A 20,072-nucleotide genomic window follows, 5' to 3' on the forward strand; every position below is an offset into this window, starting at 1 on the left:
AGGATTCCAATAACCGTTTCATTAAATAGCGTAATTCATTCTCTCGCTCGAAACAGATTTCTTTGCATGGAAATCTCTCTGCTTTCGTTTTCGGGGTCTCCCTTTTTGCTTGGATCGCCGGCTTGGGGAGCCTAGTTGCTTGGATCGCCAGGCTTTTTGTGCTTTGCCTAGTTTTTCTTTGGTGCTACAATGACCCATGTTTTAACAAAACTTGCTTGAACTTCAATAAAAAAACGTTATATTGGCGCAAAAGCTACCATTCGGAATCTAGCGAATTGTAAATAATTTACATTATACCCTGGATCAGTTTAGTCCATAACATCAAGAGAAACTTTAAATTTCAATAAATTGAATCGTGATCATGCGGGTCCTCATGTACAACAATGAAATACCATAGCATGATACGTATTCCTGTCGAAACGGAACAGAAATCGCTGTCGCATATCATAGAGCTTTGTAGTAGTTTTCCTTCTTCTGCATGTGCATGTTGCATGATAACTCAGCGGCGGTAATGTGCATGGGCAACAATTTTTTTCAAAGAAAAACAAAACAGTAAACAATTACTGGAACCATTGCACGTTGCCACATCATCAATTGCTATAGCGGTAGTCATACATGTGCTTTTGTATCTTGTCTTTTTGTATTAACTTGTGTGTCTTTATGTTTTGTCACATGGTTTTTGTAATGTTTCGATCGCAACGCAGGTCTCCACGCTCTATATCAAAACACACATTTTAGTGGTTCCTGATCCCAATATAGGTTCCACTGGCTTAAAGCTAGCAGCTGTGGCCTTTTCCAAATCCGGACCAAACCGGATCAAGCCGTCCGCAGTCATCCGGACGCCCGGAATCCCGCGACGCCCGCAACTCGAAACTTATAAATAACATAAGCTTGTGGACCTGCGTTGCGTTGTCCTTACTTCTAGTGTTGTGTAATCCAAGTTTGGGTTTTGTCGGACAATTGTCGCAGCACGTTTTCTGTTTGTCCTTTGCAGCCGGAAGAGAAGAATATGATCCGGCTCTACACAGTCGGCTACTCTTTTTCTTTTGCCTCTCTCGTCATAGCAATGATCATCCTTGGTTACTTCAAGTAAGTTTACCTGATGTTCTCTAAACACATTAGGCAGAAAACTTAGTGTATTTTGTATTCGATCAATCATTTGCCTCAATCAGGCACCATTTTCTCGTACCAACCATTTAGAGAGAAATAAATGGCTGGATTTTTATTCACTCATTGAAATTACTATTTTAGATGAAATGAAATATTTAACTTAAGTTTAGCCGATGATCACACAGGTATTCGCTAAATACCTACGTTAAAGCATGGGACTACCTTGTGGCCGAGACCTTGTGGTACTGAAAGTAATTTGGCCTTGTCGCTTGTGTTCTGATCACACGTTGCGCCGATCCACGAGCAAAAATAACAGGTTGCACTCGTGTTCGAGTTCAAATATGTTAACACCCTCCGACCAACCGGAATATCAGAGATTTCCCAGTGTATGTGGCCATTACCATGCCATTCCCTATATATAGACCAGACAGTTGTTTCCTTTGGCAGCCTTTCGGCGCAAGACCTGTTATTGCTATTCACGACTGCTTGTTTTGCAGTGCCTGTTCATAATGGCCTCATGTACGACTATTTTGCTTTTAGCATCCAATTTATCAAAAAAGCGGTGCCTGGTATTTATCAGTGTTAATGTAATTACGAATGCAGTTTGGTATTGTTTTGAGCATACTATGTAAAGAAAATAAATCATGTTTTTTTTCCTTTGCTTGTTGGTGTCTAATCTCGCCGCTTATAAGAGATAACCGCCTGACAGCCGTGACCGGCGATAATTAGCATGCAGGTCACTCCGCACCTATGTGATTAGCACAGCACGACCTGAGGTAATCAGCTCAATTATTGCCCCCTTGGCCTGGTTAATTCGTTTTCGTTAGGGCTTAATAAACCGCAAACAAGATGACCCCAATCTCTGCTTAGTTCACCCAGAATAAAGCAAAATAAAAGCAAAACAAAATTGCTTAGGTACAAAATGTATTCAAGTATTTCTTGTGTCCAAGGTGTCGAAAATGACTTTTGTTGGTACTTATTTAAGCTGTTTTTTTTCGTGAAATTTGTACGAATTGAAATCCGTGTATATTGCAGGCGACTCCATTGTACTCGGAACTACATCCACATGCATCTGTTCGCCTCCTTTATCCTGCGCGCCCTCTTCATCTTCATCAAGGATCAGGTGCTCTTCCACGGGGCCGGCATCCTCGACGTTGCAACCAACAGTGGAGACCTCGACAACCTGGATTCGTATTTCAATCGCGCCACCAGCCCTGGTGGATCATCTCTTGTAAGTCGACATTTCGAATGAAACGATTTTTTTTATCGTATTGTACCTCATAGAAACTTAGTTTTATTTGCAGAATACAGTTGGTTTAATACAATAAAAGGTCAAGAGATTTTCACCTTTAAAATACCTAAACGTGTCGTTCCACAAAATCGTTTTCTAAGTTTTTGTTGTGATTTCCTTGATTTAGTTACAATAAATTGTTATTGTGTGGACGTGACGATAACAAACGTACATGATTAAAACTTTTGCTCTTTCTCCATCCTAGCTGGCATGCAATATCGTGATTACCTTCTTTCATTACTTTATTGCCACCAACTACTACTGGATTCTGGTGGAGGCGCTCTACCTCCACAGTCTCATATTCGTCGCATTCTTCTCGGATAAGAAGTACCTCTGGCGCTTCATCATAACTGGATGGGGTGAGTCGGGGTTACGTGAGTTCACTACGGCTTGAGATGTGGGATAAAAAAGGTTAAACGTGGGTCAGTGACCCGGGGTTGAAAGTGTCGGGTCAGAAGTGACCTCCATGCCAATTATTCATGTTTGCCCGTGTTTTTTCGCACGTCAATAGGAGAGTTTCTGATGTAACCTGAGTAGCTGACAAACAATTCCAATTTACGCAGTTTCAAACCACGTTTACCAAATATACGGGGTTAGAAAAACAGCGAAACACTCGTTTAACGTCCATGCGGGGTAGGACGCACCGCGGGAGACCTACTTGCTGACGTCAGAAGCATCGAGGCGAAAATAATGCTGCCTACTCAAACATTAATTGAGGTTCTTTTCTCCCGCGTGTGTTCTTCTCTTATTGCCAAATAGAGTAAATTTTGGCTCCTGTTGCACAGACTGTCGGCGATGAAGTTTGTCACCACAATTAGTAGTTTCGTACGTGTGGCGCAAGGCGGAAATTGTAAAACTGATATCGAAATGTTGGTGTTTCCGTAATTAAGCGAATGGTTTTGTGTGCTAGTTCCGTCCTTATTGTTGCACGGTCGATTAAAAAATACGTAAAAGTTACCAAGTATGGCCATAACAAAACTAAATTAATATTGTTAACTAATGTGAAGTGTCCAAAATCTTAAATTATGGGGGCGGTATTTTCTGTTTATTTAAATTCAAATTGTCTTTCACTTCGAAACACAGCTTGCAACTGCCCCCGTGTGTTCTCGTCAAAATAATTTCCATCTCACCCTTTGATCTTATCTCAGCTGCTCAAATCACAACCAAGCCTATATTTTACACACGTTTTGGCAGGAAAGATTGGGTGCCGCCTTTTTTACAACCACAAACGACCCCGTCCCCCCCCGGACTCACCTTGTAAACCAGGACTTTGGGTCCCTGAAAAGGGAACGCTTTGTTTTTTACCGATCAAACACGCCCCAAAACCCAGGGTCATGGAACCACGTTTGATTACAAACGTTGCTTGATCCCTGAGCGTGGTATTACAACGCCGGTTAAGCCCAAAGTGCGCGCAATCTCGCCCCAAATAGCTTGGGCGGTGATTAACGGTTTACGTTTTTGTTTCCCTGCAGGTGTTCCCGTGTTGTTTGTGCTTCCGTGGGCGATTGTTCGAGCGGTGCTGGACGGCGATTCGTAAGAACTTGTTGTTTTGCTCATAATCGGCAATATTGCCTTTTGAAACTGTTATTAACTTTGCAACCTGCAATTTATGAACCGTCGTTATGTTTGCCTAATCCTCCTGTTATCGTCATCGGTCTTTGTAAATCTGCCCTTCAGGCAAATCCTGGCCCTATTTGGCGCTAATGTAAGACCGCCCACGTCATTGCTGTGCTTACCTTGTGCAGCACATGTTGACGCAAACTCAGCTCGGTTTGCTGTGTTTGACATTGGCCAAAGTGCGTCACGTGATTGACATGTTCGACCAATCGTGTGAGGCCATTGTTTTTTTCTCTTGACAGGTGCTGGGACGTTTCAGTTACAGAGTACAAGTGGATTTTCAACGGGCCTATCGTGGTTGCCAGCGTGGTAAGCCTATACTCACTTGTTAACTCCACTTTATGGTCCGATTGACATGTTTTTATTGCAAAATCTCAGTTTCGTGAAAAACAAAGACTTGGTTGTGTTTTTTTTGGTTGCCTTTAAAGTTTTGATTCCTATGATGTCAAAACATTAGCGAAACTATAATAAGGTTGTATGAAAAACATGTTTTCGTTGACGATGTACCTTTCTTGAACAATAAATACAGTTCAACGCAAAGCTGAATTTAGATTTTACATTCACCACTTTGTTGAAACATTCAGATCAACTTCCTGCTTTTTCTAAACATCATTCGAGTGCTTTGGTATAAAATGAGGGAAAGGGGCTTGGCGGGAAGAACAGACAACCGAAGGCAATACAAGTGAGCACTGTTAAATGCGAATTTTTGCTACACAATACATATTGTTATTGAATTAAGACTGATTTATGGCAAGCTTTACTATATATATATATGTTAATGCAGCCAAGCGCGTACTTTTGCTATAAAACAGTTTTGAAACCATTTGACTATCAGATTGCCTATCTTCGTGTAACACACTTGATTTGTGTTTCGCCAGGAAACTCGCCAAGTCAACTCTGGTGCTTATTCCAATGTTCGGTGTACATGTGATCGTCTTCATCGCTCTTCCCGACTCGGTTCGATCAGGGCCGATGTATTTCGTCAGCATGTACTTCGACCTCTTCTTCAATTCGTTTCAGGTAATACGGGTTGGCTTTATTTCATGATAAACGTTTGATTTCATTCGAAACATGTTGTATTCTTGTGTAATACAAATGGCGCGTGGGTAAAAAAAGAAAAACGAAAACACGTAAATAACGCTAGGAGAGCAGTTACATACTCACATACTGAGCGCAGTATTTCCGCAGGCACAAGCCACATTGCAAAGACGCGTTGATTACACTGCGAACAAAATACGCCCGTTTGTTGGGTTTACTGTTGCGCAGAAAACGATAAAATCCCGCAACAAATTATATTGTGTTTTTGCAACGATGTGAAAAATTATGCAAAATGTTATTGAACTCGTTCGCGTGATACTAATTGGTATGAAATATAGCGTGCTTAAAATATAGATTTGGATAATTGATCTAGATCTTAATGCTTTGTGCCAAAAATGTACATATATATTTTCATTACACATACGTTATAAAATGCCCTCCCCTCATGTACGTTTTAACATTACTTGTAAACAATCAATAAAACGTGCAACCATGCACTCAACACAGACCGAACATACTAACTACCTAGCATGAGGCGTTTAGTTGCTGCGAGGTGGTTGGAGTTCAATTCGACGCAAATTGGTTATCCGAGCGAGGTAGAACATTTTTCTGCCTCACGATAAGCCCTTTGAAGCCGATCCAAAGCTCTAATTAACCCTGGCCCAACGATGTTTGTAGGAACTTACTGTCACCTTAAAGTGCTTGCTCTGCAATAATGGAATTTGTTAAAGCGCTTTGGAAATTTCTTCTATAACCGCTGACAAAAGTTTTAATACGTATTGCTGTTGCTTTGCAGGGGTTTTTCGTAGCCATCATCTACTGTTTTTGCAACGGAGAGGTAAGTTTCATCCCTAATACCTTTGTGTTATCCCTAAATACTGTAACCGTAACTGCCAGTCAAGAAAGTTAAACCTAAAACCTGAGCTTCAAAGCACTGCGAAACCCATTTCTTTCTACTTGCGAAAAGAATTGTTTCGTATAGGCTAATGAGCATTATCCATACAAACTATAGGATCTTACGGTGGTTTTAAAAATTTCCTGTGACAAAAACCTTTGAAAGGGACATTATATGACATAGTGCATATCGCCCTACCAAATATGTTAATAAGTGCGTATGTGTTTTGGTTGGTTAATATCGCTAGCGTGCGGCCAGCGCTTAACAATAGAGCCTCGCCAGTTACAAACGCGCTTACGCAATATTCTTATGATTGTCATATCATTATATGGGTTGCGTGCTACACAACAGCACCCGCGTTTCCCCCAATAACCACACATGGAAAACCCATCAGTTTCGTTTGTCAGCCCCACGTTTAGTAATCAAATTCCACGGGGTTTGGCTGCACGGCGAAATCTTGTTTACAGCGGTTTCCGCACATCTCTGGCCCAGCGCGTTGAAACTTTTCTCATAAAGCCTGTTGAAAATTGAATTCTAATTCGGTTGCCAACGAACGACGTGACGCAATAGATTACCCGCCTCGTTAGAACGATAAATGAGCTTGTCATTGATTTACGGTTGCGGTAAACTTGATTCTGACAAGTGGCTCAACAAACGCGGCCGGTTGTACCTGAGAGCTACGGTATTGATTTTAAGCCTGAAGGATGTGTAAAATGACTTGTATGCTGTTCCGGGGCCAGTTTAGGTTCATCTAGTTTGCTGCGATTGTAACAAAAATGTGCGTAAAAGTAAAGCAAGTTGCTCTGAAATACTTTTCGTGCCATAACTTTACAATAATGACTTAACTTCACAAACAGAAAAAAGTCACTTTTTAACATAGGTAAACTCGATATTATCCACATGAACAGGTACCACTGCAAAAATAACATGACCCAGGAAGCCATTTGACTTGTTAGCGATAAAATCACGACAGCTATTGACATTTTGTCCTCGCTGACCACTCGACGTGTGTAACATTCCGGGTGTTGACAAACGTTTAATTGCGTTGCCAGGTTCAAGCTGAGTTCAAAAAGGCTTGGGAACGCTTCAACCTTTCAGTGGAGATCCAGAAGGGGCGACGCGAGCGAAGCAGGTCTTCTGTAACGATGCTTACCAGCTTCAACAGTAGCGCTTCCCAGCAGGTCGGTGTCACTCATACACAAGTCTGTTGTAACTCCCGCAAAAAATTACTTGAGTTGTTTACGATACGCTGGACGTTATACGCTGCGTTGCGCGAATTACATCCCATGGTTTTGCATGCTGTTGATTTCCAAAGCTGATGTTGGAACATATCATGTTAATAAGAATGCGGTATATATCATGCAGTGTATCTCAAGCAGTAAGTCATTGCACAGTTTTTAAGTTGGCCCTAAGCTAAGTGAAAAATATGTTACGTAGTGGAACGAAAGTGTCCATGCAATTTTATACCCCACAAAATTAGAACTTCATACAGAAAAAAGGTCTGTTCAAAGTGCATTTTCAAGTGCATTTAAGGAAGGCCACATACAGTAAAGGTCTGCGACGTTATTCAAGTGCATTTAAGAACATGTGAACAATTTTAGGCACGCCTTTCCATCGGTGGCGCGACCAACGGCAGAGGCCACCGAGGTAACGGATCCCTGTTGTCCCGCCCTCTACCGGTAGCCTCCGAAGTCAGAGAGGTGAGTTAACACTTTCACGTTCTTGCAACTCTTCACGCATTTTTAAATCAACTTCTTAGAGCACTTTCAATCAATCAAAGACTACTGAAGTGGAAACATCCTTTAACGAGGAACCGAATTTGATCAACAACAACCGTTGCGAGGTAAGAGCCTCGAAACCGATCGCTGTTTTGTTTATGGGGTTTAAAATGCCGTGAGTCTGCAGGGTGTACATTTAACTAGTGGCATGTTGAAAAGGGTGTATAATTACAAATCGGTACTTAATCACCTTCCGCCAGAGTTATTTTATTATCTTATTTTATTTAAAAAGCGTTAAATTTCTTTTTTATCTTCAAACCGAATGTAACGGAGTCGCCCAAAAATTATCATAGAATGCGTGAAAAACTTTGTAAGGTAACGGGCTGCAACGAGCTTACAGATATCCGGATTCTATTATGGTCAGCTATTAAAAAATTAAAACCGGCGGTAACACACGGTGGAGAATTACTCTGCATATTTACCGTAGCAGAGTAATGCTGAGGCTCCGAGCATGATGGCGAGTCGCCGACACGGGCATCCTCCTTTCATCAGAACGCAAAGTGGAGGATTTGCATACCGCGGTAACGAAATCATCCTCCCCATCGCGGAAGAGGATCAAGCCGAAGTGGAGTTCGAAAAGGTGGTGGAGGAACAAATGCAGTGCCCTGCAAAGAGCTTTGAACTCAGCGTCTCTGGCGAACCCCCGCAGGTGGAAGACGACGAGATCGATGAGCTGGATGACGTCATTGGGCAGGAAGAAGGCGCCATTGCGTGGCGGAACCGAATGTTGAGAGCGACACGCGCCGAGTCGGAGGACTCTGGCATTTCATCCAACTTCTTTTCGAGTATCCGGCGCGGCTCTGGAGCCAAAACCGATGCAAGTCTCACAAATTCCGTGTACGGGTGTGATAGCGCCGCCAGCGGCAGCGACGGGGAAGGTTTTGCCGACACTAGGGCGGCGCTCCTGGGCGCTACCGGCGAAAAATCCGGTGAAGGAAACCCTTTGTTTTTGCAGAGCAATGAGGTGTAGTGCTCAGCAACGGAGTTCTACTGGTCCCATTTTCTTCATATTCGAGCTTCAATCAGCCCAGAAGTTTTTATCTGTCCCGACTCGGGACATTCTGCTTGATGAACAATATTTCGCAGTGTTACATCACATTCAAAGGCGACATCTATCGCCGCAGACTTTCCGAATTGCCAAAACATTTTCCAGTGTATTGCATTTCCTTGTTTAAATACTCGACACGATCTAAATATATATATTTTCTTCCATCTAGCCAAAGATTGCAGCTTGAACCGCTGAACAATCCTGGCAGTTTTTGTGCTTTGGTCTCACTTTGCAATGCCACACTCGCGCTTAAAAGCTGAGTTGCTTTTGTATGTTTCAAAAGGAATGTGTTAAATTTACAATGATGTAGTCATATGGCGCAAGCTTTGTGCATATATGTTTACCTTCCACTGTACGTGTGACGTAGAGAATTCAGCCAATCATCCTTGCATCGTATACTTGTCAGAGTCATGAATACGTTTTTCGTCTATCCACGTATGTACTGATTTCTGTAGATCTGGTGCTATTCATTTTACAACCGTTCGCCGTTATTGGAAGATAAATTGAAGTTCCGGAATCCAATTGAAAAACCGATATATCAATCCCCGGCAGACAGCTGGAAAACCTTCGCTTGCGTGGTAATGTTACGCCTGTGTGTACAACTAACGGTAATTAAAGGCGTTGGTTAATCCGAATGTAAGCATTCCCGAAATTCACCCGTTTGCCATAAGTGTCGCAACACATGATACTCAAACATCCCTCTGCTCACGTTCCCTTTCGTGTGACCACATCCTGATGCAAAGGTCGCTGTTTGCGCACCTGCTCAATAAAACGCGCAGGCGTTTATTTATTTTGCGTGGAGCCAATATTGGTACGGGACAAGATCTTCTCGAGCAAGGTTAGCCATGAATGTCGCTTTTGGGCTTTTTGTCTCTCCATTGCTTACGCGACGCACACATACACACTCTTGCTTACACCTACACACATTTTATATATTGCTGTATCTTGATGCGTGAAGTTCCAACGTTGTGGCGCTCATTTCTTCGACAATAGATTGCAAACTTCCACATTACTTGTCGAGTTTATAATTCCAACAGGCCAGAGGGGAATTTATAATTCCAGTTGTCATAAATGGCATTTTCAATTCTGCATTTCTTTGTAGTTGCCAAATAATTTCCATGGATTGCTTTGGAAATGCTCTTTTCATCAAAGTCTGTTATAAGTCTGCAAATTCTTCATATTGTGTACAATGACAGATGGCCAAGTCTTCCTGTTTTTTCGGCGTCAAAGAGTCACGATGTTTTCTTTAACCTCACTTGAGCTGAGAGGTAGAAAAGGAAATCGACTTCATGGCAGGCATGGCGCCAAGATGGACATTTTATGTGTCCAAAACCTTTACTTATATTTGAGAAATATTTAAAGCGCTCGGCTTCTTGGAAGAATAATTATGTCTGTTTGATTGGTTGATAAATGAGAAGGATTTTACGCCTTCTGTGGAAACAAATATGACCGACCCGTCGCCAGGTTTAGAAATCTGTTAAATTTATAGATTCAATGATTTCATCGATTTTTTTTGAAAAGAGACTAGACTGCTGACGTACATTTTCTTCGATTTCTATAATGCGTTTTTATATTTTGTTTGCAAATCATTCAATACTTGGGTGAGATGGCGAACAAAACAAGTTAAATTTTTAATGCAGATAGGCCCACACGACGGCTAAGGTGTTGAGCCATACACGGTGCACATTACGTAACGTAGAGGACGGTGATGTAGCCTGAACATGCAGTTAAATTATGCAAGACTTCATTGCCGCAAAGCTATAACGTCCGATAAATTAGGGAAAGGTAACGTCAGGTATATGGATGTATTCCCTACGAAAGACAGTGACGTAATCTTATCGAATTTATTTTAAGTTCGGCCAATTTGTCTTGCCGAAAATATCTTGTATGCATCTTTGTCTATTCATCGCCCGCAACTGAACTTTATTCTTGCAAAATCCGATATTCAAAGAAAAGAACTAGACTTTTCATTGTTCTGATGATAAATGCTACCCCGGGTATTTGATCAGTTCAAATTGGGGTCACCAAAATGTTAGTTGTCGATTAGAAATCTTGGTTAAATTTCTGAAATGATATTTTTGCGACAATTTTCGTCACAAGGAATGCCATCATAATTATAGCCGGGATTAGTGTTATTTCCATGCCGCATAAAGCGTTTTAGTGTCAATGCCCGCGGGATGTTTTGTCTGACGCTAGCCGGGAAGGAAATTTCTTCGGCGAGAAACCACAGCCTCCACCCAAGGTTTACACATTTACTTTTCGCGCGCTCGACTTGTATGTTGACTCGCGTTGGCAGACTCTATTGACGATGGAGCATCGCGTTGTGCTCTCACTTACAGCAGTTCAAGAGACATACACGTGTTTTGTAAGCCTCGATGTGCCTCGAGGGAGCTGCCATGGAACTAACGAAGTGCGATGTGTGTGTTGGGCGCATTGGTTGGGTGTAACTGATAAGCTATCGCCGATAACCAGAGTGGTGCACGTTTAAGAATTCCCCTTGCACTGTTTGCTCAGGAGTTGAGACCAACAGATAAAAACGAGGGCACACGATACGCCGTTCTGGTTAAACTTGTTACGCTGGCGATCGTTTGCCAACAAACCGAGTTAGGTTGAAAGGTTTCAGAAGAGATTGTATCAAATTTCGAATAGTGTGGCGTATTTGTTGGTAGGTGGTGAGGCAAATTTGCAAGTTTAGCTGAGGCCCTGAAACTTTTTGTATGCAACGGAAAAGGGCTCAGTACGATACTTAAGATAAAGGTACATGCAGTTTTCGTCGATACTGTAAAATTCCAAAAAGGAATGTTATTTGTGTGCTAATACAAGACTCTGAACTAACCCGATAAGATTTCACGCATAAACTAGTAGCTTGCTATTACCTAGGAACTGTTGCAATGCCCCCGGGGATGGGATGTTTTTTCCCGGTGCGGCAATTCTTCTCGATAACGATCAACTCTGGGTGGCGAGTTTTCGTTCACCGCGCCCTGGGTTCGAAATCCCTTTGTTCGCGTTGAGACGCAGAGCCTCCACACGCTGGTCGACACTCATTCGAGACATGACGTCAGGTATTTGGAAAAGAACCGAAGGATTACCACGAAAGGGTGGGCGAGGAAAGAGTAGGACGATTGATGTTTTTGCTGGGGAGTGGGAACAGATTGATCCATTTGGCAGTTTTTGGTACCGAGCGAGGATTAGGTAGCTGTGGGGTCTGCAAGAAGAAAGCCACATATAGAGTGAAAAAGTAAACGTGTTTGAATGGCCACACTTGCGCACGTTATAACGACATCATAGTTCACATACATGTGCAATGCGCAAAAAAATGGATACTGGACATACGATAGACCTTGTTACGGAACTTGAAGCTTCCATGTCGTGGGCTGAGCTCGCTCGTTAAACCAAAGCCGTGGCAGCAATGTCAATATCGTCGAACCTTCGTCGAGGTACAAGGCGCGCTTTGTAAGGTCGAGCAACAAAGCGTCTTGGAATGCTGCGACACAAGTTTAAGTCCGTCTGCGGACAAAAAAAGGCTACAAGGACAATCCTTGTCGTACATGTTTGAACTTACATCGGATTTCCAGGCCATAATCCACGTACAATACATGCCAAGCATCTTTGATTTGAATATACGAAACTGAAGAAAGTTTTTTCAATTATTATTGCAATGACGATAAATATATCTGAAGTCTGAAAGAACGTATATCTTGAAAAGAATATCTGACGGTAGTTGATGACCAGGAATGTTTGTTTCCGCGCTTTGTGGGTTTGTGGTGTAACATAAGGTTTGTCATAGGTTACGTGTTTTACTTTTTTCATGTACGTTAGAGGTTCTCATTTTCTGCTAATGTTTCTTTTGAGGCAAAGTCGCAATGGTTGAAACTTCTACACCGCATAGCGATAGTATAATCGTGAATACGATGCTTTAAACCAAGATGCAAAATTATTGGTTTGTTAACTCAAGAAAGATGCCCGAAGCCAGATATACGTCGATATATCGCGAGGAGGATGTTGAGATTGCTGTAGACCGTCAGGCGTCAGCTCAAAGTCAAGCAGTACACAAACACAAGGCCTTGGCATTTGGCGTTTAATCGCGTCCCGGTTGTGGTGTAGCTTTATTGCCATGCGGTGCAGGAGGCGGGCGTCACAGATAAGTCTGTTTGGAGTTGCAACACGAAATTGATTGCTTTACCACCGCCAGTTTGATGTGGAGGCGGTCTTTCCTTTCAAAGGAATCATTTTTCGGATTAAACGACATATGGGATAATGCTATACCAGAGGTACAAAACTCAAGCGGTTATTCGTGCCATATTTGTTGAATATTATTGTATCACGTGGCAAAGATTTGAGTCGCATTTTCTGGAGGGTGATATATGTTGCTGGCAAAGAAGCTTGATTTAACGTTGCTGGTTCTAAAACAACATACCGTTTAGGACGACACTTGGAACATATTTTTGAACATTCTTGGTCAAAATTATGGACCCCTGAGCTTCAGAACAGAATGGAACTGATCACGGACTTGTTCGCGTACAAACATCCCGTGGTTGCTTTGACCGCAAGTTAAAAATCTTGTTGCCGAAAATGAAACTTTCAGTCAAATGACAAGTAGATATAAATCAGACGTTATGGAAATCGATTATTTCAGTCTCAAACTGAAGTGCCACATTTTCGGGAAAAAATGCGTCTATTTGAACGACGTCTTGGTGGAAAAAAAATAATACAAATTTGTGCTGTTTTAATGTAACTAAAGTCCCACGATATGGGAGTTCGGTAAATCTCAAAAGAAATTGAGTTTCTCCATTGTAAAAATTGCTATGATGCGTCACCACATGCAATTTTTCGTTTTAGGACATGACAGTTATTCGCTTGAGAGTACTATTTTCTCTCAATTAATCATCCCAATTAAAAGTATTTTTGTTTCGCTGAACCTTCTTTGCAGCGTATAAGTGCATGCGCGGTTGACAACGTGTTAAACTTTTGCGCACCGCTTACCAGAATTGTGATTCACGGCAGCTAAGCGTGATTCCCACAAAGCGCTTTTCACAGAACTGGGGCCTTCTTGTGATTTGCCATTTCCTCTTGATATGATGCCCGCGGTGGGATATCAAAGTTTTAATCAAACGTCTGGCAATATTTTAGGCAAGATTTTCCTGCTGGAAGAAAAGCGACATTTTCTTCTCTTCGTTTTCAATAAGACTCTGTTGCATTTCAGTGTATCTGCAACCAGTAAGGCTACGCCTATGCTCTTGTCTTGCTGTACGTTATTGTGGCTGTGAGAGTTACGCGAACAAATCTGTGCAACGTATCCGTTTACATGTATCGGTATGGGGTTTGGGCTGTAGGCGTTGTGGTTGTTATGCGCCGATGCGGGGTTACTGGGTCATCACGTGCGAAGCACCGACCGCGTAACAACTTTTTGCCTCGCTTCTCGCCAACTCGTTTAACAAATTAGGCGGGAAACGAAGATCTGCGCGTTACCGTTTTGCAGCGCAAAGTTTGTGTCACGTTTTGCGGCCTCAACAGTCGGCGAGCGCGTAGCGGTTACAAACTGAAACTTCCAGGTGGCCGTAAGCCTTTTGGGGTAAAATAACGCACTGCTTTTTCCAAAGCTTTGCAGTATCTGGCCTTACGACAGTCGTGGAGTATTCCAAGTGTAACTGCCTATGACACAGCGCAGATGACGTTTACATGCTTTACACAATACTGGTGTGAATGGTTCCGGTGCCTTTCAGAAGACGCACCGCTGCGTGCTGTCAATACCAAGTGCAGTGCAGAACCTATTTGCAGCGTTGTTGGTTGGCTTTCTTCTGAGGCCGAGAACATTTATCAGCCACAAAAGCAGTTATTTAAGGCCAGTAACGTTAGCACTGCGCTACTGCTGTTGAACTTATAGTTTTCTCCGAGCAAACATGGTTCAAGAAAGTAGACTGCGCATCTTCTTACAAGAGTATTATCGCAGGATGAGACACGATGTTAGGCGTAAGCTTCACGCCGCTCGAGACCCTGACACATGCAGTTAGTCTTAACTGTGTAACTCCTTATTGGAAATCTGCGAGTCGTGCAGCGCGCGTCTGCTGTGTCAAGAGTTAACATACACCGTCGCTGGTACCGACCAGAGCGTGATACGGATAAATGCCATAAACACGTCGCATTGTGCAGTGGCGTGATCACGACTGAAATCGGAGCCTGTAGGGCGAGAGAGCGCGCAGCACAATCCAATCAACAAAGAATGCCACAGTAAATATCTCCGGGCGATTGAGAATGACTATAAACAACCTCTCGCGGCCAGTCGGGTGCAAGTCGGGCCAATTGTACGAGCGTCGCTTAAGCAGCAACTCCGACCGCGAAGTTAGGCTCGGGGATGACTCACGGTGTTGGGCTGATCGGGTGTTTTCGAACAACGTTTTCGTAGAGCAAACACACAGACGTAGGTTGAAATAAGTCTCCCGCGCACGCAAGGGTGTTGTCAGGTTGTTGAACGAAAAAAAATTAACCACAGTGCAGTTGGAAAGAATCCTAAAGATTCGGTAAAGTTTCATGTTTGAGGTCAGATTGAAACCTATTTTTAAAATAAACTGGCTGGACTAACTGTTTACAAATTAAAAGTGGCTGGCGTATCAAATTACAACACATATTGAATGCTGAGGTAAGCTTGAGGCGAATTGTTGTTAACATTATCTGTTGAGGATTAGTGAAAAAATGGCATGATTGTGAGGTTTGTCGTATGCAGTGCACTTGAATTTGCTAGCGTGCGAAGCAAACTTTTAGATCGAAACGCGGCGAACATGCAAGGCGCTGGGTTGGGCAAATAAACGGATTAACAGATTTAGAGATACCCGCATTGCATCAAAGTGGCCCCAAGCTCGCCACGCCCACGTAGCAGGCAGCACCCAAGGGAGTACGCCTGCCGTTCAAAGGGGTCATTCGCGTGCCGTCGTGAGCCGTCGCGCATGACTGAGTTTGGCAGCACCAAAGGCAACAAATCGGTCGAAATGGAAAGAATGCCAACACGACTTTGAGAGTGCGGATCCAGCCGGCGACGCACATTTGCCTGGCCAAATTGTTTCCGTTCATCAAAACGCGGTTCCTGTGCGTGTCGCGCACTGTCGAGACTCAGCTTTTGTTTTTTTTGGCAGTGCGTCTTTATGTCACAAACGCTGTCGCTGTGTTTGCTTTCAGTACAAATCGTAAAACGGTAACGGCTAAACTGCTGAAGTTGTTTCGAAGTTACGGGGATCGTTGGCTTGTGGTAAAGGTCAATTACGTTCTGGTGGCTAATCGCATCGATGGGCACTTGTTACGATTAAGTTCTTCAAGGCAGGCAAATGTGTTGAAAGAGGCTGCTACAAAGTTCAGTTTAGGCTTTGGGTGCAGTGGAATGCACAGTGTAATGTCACATTAAATCGACGTCGCCTTTTCGTTCAACAAACAACCGAATGTAAACTATTTCCATGTGTATTTCAGGTGACCAACGCGTTAGTGCAATTTCAAAGCCCATCTGCTTGTGATGGGCAACGTACAGAGAAAGACCCAAAACGACTTGGGGACGATGGCAAACCACCACCCTGCTCAAGAAAATGCACATCCCAAGAAACCTCCAGAAATCACCGTCACTAAAGCATCTCCTCCCGAGCTGACCAATCTGCTCACGGAAGAAGGGTTAGCAGGAAAACATCCCTTGGAAGTGTTCAAGACCTGGATGATGGAGGCCTTTCAGAACGGCGAGCAAGACCCGTTTCTGATGAACCTCGCAACCGCGACATCCAGCGGCGCTCCGAGCGTTCGTATGGTGGCGCTAGGTGACGTCGATGAACGCGGTTTTTATTTCGGAACGGTGGAAGGCAGTCGCAAGGTAGGGGAACTCAAAGAGAACCCACGGGCTGCTGTGAGCTTCTATTGGCCCAAACTGCAACGTACTATTAGGGTAGAGGGCAACACGGAGCAATGCGAAAACAAAACAGCGGCATTTAAAAAGTGGCCAAAGCCTTTTCAGGTTGCCATGCTCTTCGCAAACCACCAGGGTCCGGCGGAGGACTTTGAGAGCCTCAATGAACAGTACCGCGCCGACCTTGTCAAGTTCGCTGACAAGGAACTCGAACAACCCGACTTTGTGGTGACATACGTCATCATGCCGACATCCGTACAGTTCATGCAGTCGAAGGAAGCTGGCTTGTCAGACAGGTTCGTTTTCTCAAAGAAGAATGAAGAAGATCAAGACTGGACAGTACAGAGAATTTACCCTTAAACATAGCTATAAACCACAAAACATCTCGCACCGCAATTGCCATAAATTGCGCAAGGCCTTGTCACCACAACACAGAAGGGTATAAATTTCCTCAGCTGATTAAGTTTTGTTTTAATGCCCATTTGGTCTTCAACCAAAAGTTTTCGGCATACAAAGTATCAAACTACAAGCTCGGCCGTTCTACTCAAAAACATTTATTGATTTATTTATCGCGAGTCTGACATCGTCATTTTCTCCATGTTGTTTGCATTCCACTTTCCTACATGAAGGCTATGATTATATTTTCAATGTATCCCTACACGAAGCGCGTTGAGTTAACGAAACAAAAGAGTAACCCAGTGAAACTTAGTGTAGGTATTTCTTCAAAAGTTGTACATACGTAGTGCAGAAAATCATTTCTATTGACGTCAGTGTTCCGTACAGTTGCGTAAAGTGTTTCGACTGCTCGCCTGCTGTGAGTGTTCACGCTTCACTGAATACATTACCACAAACCTTGCGCAGATTGCGATTTGCATTGTAAATCAGACGGGAATGGGTAAAGCGGAATTGTTAGCTCTTGGCTTTCGGAGTATGAAGATATTCGATTCGTTTTTTTCGCTTTGCTTTTCGGGAAACAGGATACGAAAAAAAGGTTGTTTGAAAATGCCTTTTACGCGAACCATAAGAGTTTGTAACTTTTGGTAACATGATAATGAAATTTGGTAACCCTAAAATTCATTCAAGGGAAAATGTTTTGAAGTGACTACAGGAATCAGCCTGTGCCGGTCGGTGTGTACACATGTTACTCATATCAAATGATTTTTAGCCCCATTACCTGGGCCTGCTGCTAAAACTCCCGCATATAAATAACTGTTTGCGGGGTGGCGTTACAGCTCATTGGGCCAAGTGACGTTTTTCCGCTGAGTGCACAAGAACGTGTGGTTGGTAAATTGGGATAAAGGACCAAAATATTTGTGGTACAAATACTACGTGTTGTGACCACTAAGAAACACAATATAATTTATATAAAAAATCTGTAAGCAGCTCACAAAAAATAATTTGTTAAAAGCAGAGCATTCCAGTCGCCCAGATGCTGTACAAACTAATAAAAGACACGTATGCAACCGAGACCAGCAAATGAGAACGTGTATTTGTCCTAATGCAAAACTACCACCGCCTACGGAACCAGTAGTAAATTGACGCCGCCTGAGCACGATCTCACTCTCTCCCACACTTGCGGTGCGGATATTAGTATCGTTTTACAGTATACTGCTTTCCGGAGCCTCCAATTTGATGACTTCTTTCCTTGTAAAAACGCGTGTATAAGAACCGATGAATAAAAGGACTTCCTTCTGCTAATGATGCAGCTTCCTCCCTGTCTGCTATGCAGCCGAAAACCACGCAATTTAAAACCTTCCGGGATAGCAATGCTAAACCATCAGACAGTTGGTTCCCAAACGTGGGCAACCATTTACGATATCAGTTTGTATTTGGACTGCATATTTGCCTTAAAACAAACAATAAAATGTGTCACTTTAGAACTATACGCCAAACCTAAATGCTACTATTGCGGCATACATTGCAAGTCCACGAGGTTTACAAGCTGTCTTGCTGATGATTGATACAAAAGCGTAATTTAACTTTTTTGTAGGTTGGCGTGTTTGTTATTTTGTCTCTTGTATGCATTTAAAATAATTTCAAATTATATGGAAAACTGTTTAACGGAACCTCTGTTACTTTAAATTGAGGCCAATGCTTGAATTATTGAGTGATATTTGCATTCAGCTATCACCGGCATTAATTCTCTGCGAGAATTCAAATCATAGGTAGACGCCGTGTCACAGATGGCAGCCAACGTAACGTGACAACGAACGATTCCGGTACACTGCTGTCAGTTACCGGTTCAAAAAACGTCCCATGCGTATTGTAGTTTGATACTAGGATGCTATTGTGTTTTAAGCCACAACAGCTGTAGACTTTAGTGGAAAAGCACTTTGCGTCAAACCGACGTGTCGGTTTCTTCTTCTGTGGGTTGACCCGGCGCAGTGTTGTTTTACGCACGCTGGCACGCAGGCGCCCAAATTAAGGCGTTTTTGGAAGCAATTTACGGGTACTTTTAGAAGCGACGGCACGCAGGAGCTTGAAATGTAGTTACGAAAACAGCCGTGAGGTGCAACACGAACCATAACAGGGTAAGGTAAATCCGCAAACACAAGCAAAGGAGAGGTATAGTCTGCGTTCTAGGCATTGCGTGCGGGCCATTAGTGTCAAACGGCGTGTTCCACTACTTTACACTACGCTAGGGGAAGGTAACGCAGAAGAAAAGTTATGTTTTTCAACTGTACAATTACGGAAAATTGTTCTATGCAGGGTGTGAATATGAAGGGCCCGTTAAGAAATTGAGAATGTAAGAAAATGTAAACTCTTTAACCTTTGATTTCGAAACACGTATAATGTATCTTTTTTTTGTAAGGTAGTAACACGAAGTTTCAAAAGGTAGTTTTTGCTTGAGCTAGTGCCATTCCAAACCAAAACAAAGCGTATTTTGGCGCAAGGCGAATCTAGCCGGATGTAAATCGCGTGAATAAGACGAAGGGAGGAAGCACGTCATACTGATAGGTTACGATGGATCACTATCTTTTACGCCGGCATCGCGGCGCGGTAACATCAGGTGATTTGCAACTTGCACAGCTTTGTGCGTAAAAACGTCTACGCTTGAATGTTGTTTGTCTACATAGGTGTCGCAGTATGCGCAGGTGCAGGTGCAGGGCCGTTAGATTTCAATTCCGGTGACTGTTGGTGAAAATTCCGCTCAGTAAGGTTGACACCAGATTGATTACAAACATATGCCGATTTGTAGCAGTCGTTACACCGCTGCGTGATGCAGGAAAAAGACTGATAGTTGTGATGAATAGTAACACTGGTAACTGATTGTGAGCTACAAACACCTCGCTCTTGGCTTGCTCCTAATATTACTTTTATACATAACACAGTGGTTTCAAAGAGAAAATAACCTTCAAGGCAAGAAGGGTTGTTAGAGGATTTAGTAGCTAGTTCTTCTTTGCCGTCATTAAACGAAA

The 20,072-nt window shown here is 43.0% G+C and overlaps 2 protein-coding genes across 5 annotated transcripts in view; both read left to right on the forward strand.

Moving 5' to 3' along the window:
* LOC145894667 (parathyroid hormone 2 receptor-like) overlaps positions 1-9,784 on the forward strand; it is a 31,737-nt gene extending 21,953 nt beyond the window's left edge. For 2 of the 4 annotated variants that reach the window (XM_082983303.1, XM_082983319.1), the window contains exons 6-17: positions 995-1,089; positions 2,146-2,341; positions 2,607-2,760; positions 3,874-3,934; positions 4,261-4,327; positions 4,603-4,700; positions 4,897-5,038; positions 5,853-5,894; positions 7,004-7,132; positions 7,553-7,651; positions 7,711-7,794; positions 8,157-9,784. In XM_082983303.1, coding sequence (XP_082839429.1) covers positions 995-1,089; positions 2,146-2,341; positions 2,607-2,760; positions 3,874-3,934; positions 4,261-4,327; positions 4,603-4,700; positions 4,897-5,038; positions 5,853-5,894; positions 7,004-7,132; positions 7,553-7,651; positions 7,711-7,794; positions 8,157-8,699 — 1,710 coding nt within the window. In that variant the 3' untranslated portion in view covers positions 8,700-9,784. The remainder of the gene's footprint in view (positions 1-994; positions 1,090-2,145; positions 2,342-2,606; positions 2,761-3,873; positions 3,935-4,260; positions 4,328-4,602; positions 4,701-4,896; positions 5,039-5,852; positions 5,895-7,003; positions 7,133-7,552; positions 7,652-7,710; positions 7,795-8,156) is intronic. The other 2 variants (XM_082983311.1, XM_082983327.1) reach the window with 1 other exon arrangement.
* Positions 9,785-16,236: 6,452 nt separating this feature from the next.
* Positions 16,237-17,504, forward strand: LOC145908151 (pyridoxine/pyridoxamine 5'-phosphate oxidase-like). The gene has a single exon (XM_082995351.1). The coding sequence runs from the start codon at positions 16,276-16,278 to the stop codon at positions 17,011-17,013; it is 738 nt and encodes a 245-aa protein (XP_082851477.1). The 5' UTR covers positions 16,237-16,275; the 3' UTR covers positions 17,014-17,504.
* The last annotated feature ends 2,568 nt before the right edge of the window (positions 17,505-20,072 follow it).

This window comes from Ascidia mentula, chromosome 1, assembly GCF_947561715.1.
Source record: "Ascidia mentula chromosome 1, kaAscMent1.1, whole genome shotgun sequence".
Taxonomy (NCBI): domain Eukaryota; kingdom Metazoa; phylum Chordata; class Ascidiacea; order Phlebobranchia; family Ascidiidae; genus Ascidia; species Ascidia mentula.

Excerpts from the sequence above, each read along its gene's own strand:
- LOC145908151 (XM_082995351.1), top strand. The coding sequence starts at position 16,276 with ATGGGCAACGTACAGAGAAAGACCCAAAACGACTTGGGGACGATGGCA.